We start from the raw sequence: 4,725 nt of genomic DNA, 5'->3' as shown, positions 1-4,725 counted from the left end.
AGGCCTGATTAATTGCAGACTTGTGAATCAAGAAATCAGTTAAATAGAAGCTGTCTGACAAAGTGAAACAGGCTAAAAGACCTCAAAAAGCAACACATTGTGTCACCAGCCATCCTCCTGGTCCTCAGTGTTAATGCCCACTTAACTGGGTCCTTCAGTGGAAAGGCTCAAGCAGATGAAGCCTAATATAACAAGATGAGACTGACAAATATTCTATTTGAATGTTTAAAAAGAAAAATATCACAGTATCTAAGCTTTCACTGAGCATATACCTGCATCAATGATGAACTCTCAAGGCTGAAAAGTCCTGGCCTCGGTCAGCCACGGTCCACTCACACGGCTCACATCACCAATCCCTGACTGCTTGATCATAACAGCAATTGGGCTGCTGGGAACATGACGGCCGTTCTTCTTGATGTTAAGAAGGTTCTCACCAATCTCTCTGGGAACAAACAAGATTCCTAAGACAGACAAAACAGATGTTAACAACGCTTATTCTTGTGTGTGCATGCAGCCCGTTTCAGTTGCTCCTGCTTCTTTCTCCACGCTTGAACTTTTATTACTTTCCCCCTCTGTCTTTTACTTAGGGGTTAATAAAGTATTTGGATTCTGATGAGTCTCACTGTTTAGCAAGCTTCTCACTTATCAGACGGACGCTCACCAATGTGAGCGTTACGCAGCATCTTCAGCAGGCAGGGCTCCTCTGGGCCTGAGGGTGTTGTAAGAGGGGCTGTCAGCTGGCTGAGGTCAAGCTCTCCTATGTCCAGTGGAAGATCTGCAGCAGAGCCCACCTTCAGTGAAGTATGTTGGCTGGAAGGCTTTGAGGCCCGTCTTTGCCACTGCAGGGTCAGAGACCTTCACCTTGTTTGGATGACAGCCTGCTCCGATATTCATCTGTGGGCACAAACACCAAAACTCAAGAGACTTTTCAGTGAGAAGAAAAGGCAAACCTTGCATGCCAGAGTGAAAGTGAGAGAGTGTGTGAGTGCATACTCACCCTGAATGGACTCTCAGGGATGTTAACGTCTCCCCTGGAGACCATCACAATGTGCTTCACAGGCTTACGTGGGGTGTGGGTGCAGGTGTATGTGCTGTTGCTATTATCCTTAACCTGGACATCCACAGAATTGACTTCACCATCCTGTGCAGAAGACGAGGGATTATAGTTCAATCAGATTTAACACAGCGTATTTTTCGGACCATAAGGCGCACTGTTGATGAACAGGTCTGGTTTCATACACGAGGCGCACTGGACTATAAAACGCATTAAGCGAAAGAAAACAGCCAGATAAGATAAGTCAAACTTTACTCAACTCTTTCTTCAGCTTCCTCCACTTCCGTACCATTGATTCATTGATGTTGAAATCTCTCGCAGCTGCTCTATTCTCATGTTCTACTGCGTGACCGACAGCCTTGACTTTGAAATCCGCTTCGTCAGCATGTCTCTTAACAGGTGGCATTTTGGGGTCATTATCCACACACAATACAGTAATATTATGTTGAAGCACAGTACGTATCCGCGAGGCTCCTGACTACGTAGCCGTAATGCTCCGACAATCCATCAAGCGGTGCGACTTGGTGGCTTACCAAAGTCGTACTAAAACATTTTTTGACAGATTTTTGAGCGCCGTGTATTACATAAAATCGGTTCATGGTCAGTAAGCACAACCAGAATTCATACATAAGGCGCACTGTCGATTTTTGAGATAATTAAAGGATTTTAAGTGCGACTCATAATCCGAAAAATACGGTACATACAATATATTTAACATATTTGTGATCATATACAAAGCCAGATATACCTGGGCTATAATTTTCAGAGGAGCTTTTCCTCCTTGCTTGGCATCAACTGTGAATTCAGTGGGTTTTCCAACGGCCAGACCACTGCTCTGAAGGCCTGGACCGTACACCTTAACCTAGAGAAAACTATTTTAAACAAACAATTAAAAAAGGAACAAGTCAAAGATCTACTATAGCCAAAAGATCATTTACAGACTATAGCGCTGTGAAAAAATATTTGCCTCCTTTCTGATTTCGTATCTTATTCCATATTTGTCACACTTACACGTTTCAGATCAATCCATTTTTAATATTAGACAAGAATGTCTAATATTAAACGGCAGTTTTCAAGGGGAAAAAGCTATCCAAACATACTTGGTCCTATATGAAAAAGTAATTGCACCGAAAACCCGATACCTTGTGTGTCACCTCTGACACCAAGAACTGCAGCAAGCGTTTGGTGCTAGGGGTCACATTTTGAGTTTGTGAAGATATTTAAGGTAGACACGCGTAATTAGCGGCAGGTGTGTTGTTGATCGGGAGGAAGCAAACAGTTTGTGACCGCTGTGCTGCTATGTTCAATCCTGGAAATAAAGAATCTGAAGGACAAGATGAGTAAGGCTGGAGTTATTGGACTGTATCAAGTTTAATAAGTTCATGCATACCAGTGACATCGCGTCACCCCCGCCAACGAACACCCCAGTGGCTTCAAGCCTAGGCTTAGCCTCTACAGGAGAGCTTTCAGCCATGAAAAGTGTGTCCATCACAAGCCCACCACCATGATCTTGAGGCAACAATCGTGAAAACTGATCTTAACTGAGAGTGTTGGATGTCCTCATTGTTGCAGAGCACATGGACAGCATACTCACCTGGTTCTGTGGGCCAGCAGCACATGTCACACCATCCATCACCCTTGTCATCACATTCAATCTTGGTCTGAGAGAAACCTGAAGAGAAATAGAGCAACTTCAGAGAAGAAACTCATGACATATATATGTATATATAAAAAAAAAAACACCCAGCACGCCCCTGCGGGCGGTTTATCCTTCAAGCTCGGGTCCTCTACCAGAGGCCTGGGAGCTTGAGGGTCCTGCGCAGTAGCTTAGCTGTTCCCAGGACTGCGCTCTTCTGGACAGAGATCTCCGATGTTGTTCCCGGGATCTGCTGGAGCCACTCGCCTAGCTTGGGAGTCACTGCACCTAGTGCTCCGATTACCACGGGGACCACCGATACCTTCACCCTCCACATCCTCTCGAGCTCTTCTCTGAGCCCTTGGTATTTCTCCAGCTTCTCGTGTTCCTTCTTCCTGATATTGCTGTCATTCGGAACCGCTACATCGATCACTACGGCCGTCTTCTTCTGTTTGTCTACCACCACTATGTCCGGTTGGTTAGCCACCACCATTTTGTCCGTCTGTATCTGGAAGTCCCACAGGATCTTAGCTCGGTCATTCTCCACCACCCTTGGGGGCATTTCCCATTTTGACCTCGGGACTTCCAGGTTATACTCGGCACAGATGTTCCTGTACACTATGCCGGCCACTTGGTTATGGCGTTCCATGTACGCCTTGCCTGCTAGCATCTTGCACCCTGCTGTTATGTGCTGGATTGTCTCTGGGGCATCTTTACACAGCCTGCACCTGGGGTCTTGCCTGGTGTGATAGACCCCAGCCTCTATGGATCTTGTACTCAGAGCTTGTTCTTGTGCTGCCATGATTAGTGCCTCTGTGCTGTCTTTCAGTCCAGCTTTGTCCAGCCACTGGTAGGATTTCTGGATATCAGCCACCTCCTCTATCTGCCGGTGGTACATACCGTGCAGGGGCCTGTCCTTCCATGATGGTTCCTCGTCTCCCTCCTCTTTCTTGGGTTTCTGCTGCCTGAGGTATTCACTGAGCACGCTGTCAGTTGGGGCCGTCTTCGTGATGTATTCTTGGATGTTCGTTGTCTCATCCTGGACTGTGGTGCTGACACTCACCAGTCCCCGGCCCCCTTCCTTCCGCTTAGCGTACAGCCTCAGGGTGCTGGACTTGGGGTGAAACCCTCCATGCATGGTAAGGAGCTTTCTTGTCTTTATGTCAGTGGCTTCTATCTCCTCCTTTGGCCAGCCTATTACCCCAGCAGGGTACCTGATCACGGGCAGGGCGTACGTGTTGATGGCCTGGATCTTGTTCTTACCGTTCAACTGACTCCTCAGGACTTGCCTGACCCTCTGCAGGTATTTGGTGGTTGCAGCTTTCCTAGCGGCCTCTTCATGGTTCCCATTCGCCTGCGGGATCCCCAGGTACTTGTAACTGTCCTCTATGTCTGCAATGTTGCCTTCTGGTAGTTCAATCCCCTCAGTTCTGACTACCTTCCCTCTCTTTGTTATCATCCGACTACACTTCTCCAGCCCGAACGACATTCCAATGTCATTGCTGTATAGCCTGGTGGTGTGGATCAGTGAATCGATGTCTCGTTCACTCTTGGCATACAGCTTGATGTCATCCATGTACAGGAGGTGGCTGACAACTGCTCCGTTCCGTAGTCGGTATCCGTAGCCAGTCTTGTTAATGATCTCACTGAGGGGGTTCAGGCCTATGCAGAACAGTAGTGGGGACAGAGCATCTCCTTGGTAGATCCCGCACTTGATGGTGACTTGTGCTATGGGCTTGGAGTTGGCCTCTAGTGTTGTACGCCACATCCCCATTGAGTTCCTGATGAAGGCTCTTAGGGTCCCATTGATCTTGTACAAATCTAGGCATTCCAGTATCCAGCTGTGGGGCATTGAGTCATAGGCCTTCTTGTAATCAATCCAGGCAGTGCACAGGTTGGTCAGTCTGGTCTTGCAGTCTCGGCTGACTGTTCTGTCTACCAGTAGCTGGTGTTTTGCGCCTCTGGTATTCTTGCCAATTCCTTTCTGTGTCCCGCTCATGTATTGACCCATGTGCCTGTTCATCTTAGCCGATAT

At 47.4% G+C, this 4,725-nt stretch overlaps 1 protein-coding gene across 1 annotated transcript; it reads right to left on the bottom strand.

Moving 5' to 3' along the window:
• Positions 1 to 291: 291 nt before the first annotated feature.
• Positions 292 to 1,169, bottom strand: LOC148099942 (filamin-A-like). The gene is made up of 4 exons (XM_087849733.1): positions 998 to 1,169; positions 792 to 894; positions 662 to 757; positions 292 to 461 (listed from the first exon to the last, which is right to left on the bottom strand). The coding sequence occupies exons 1-4, from the start codon at positions 1,040 to 1,042 to the stop codon at positions 292 to 294; spliced, it is 414 nt and encodes a 137-aa protein (XP_087705859.1). The 5' UTR covers positions 1,043 to 1,169.
• Between the last annotated feature and the right edge of the window lie 3,556 nt (positions 1,170 to 4,725).

Source organism: Neolamprologus brichardi, chromosome 13 (genome assembly GCF_056152115.1).
Source record: "Neolamprologus brichardi isolate AB-2024 chromosome 13, ASM5615211v1, whole genome shotgun sequence".
Lineage (NCBI taxonomy): Eukaryota > Metazoa > Chordata > Actinopteri > Cichliformes > Cichlidae > Neolamprologus > Neolamprologus brichardi.
The sequence above is the reverse complement of the archived record's forward strand: the minus strand, read 5'-3'. Positions and strand labels throughout refer to the sequence as shown.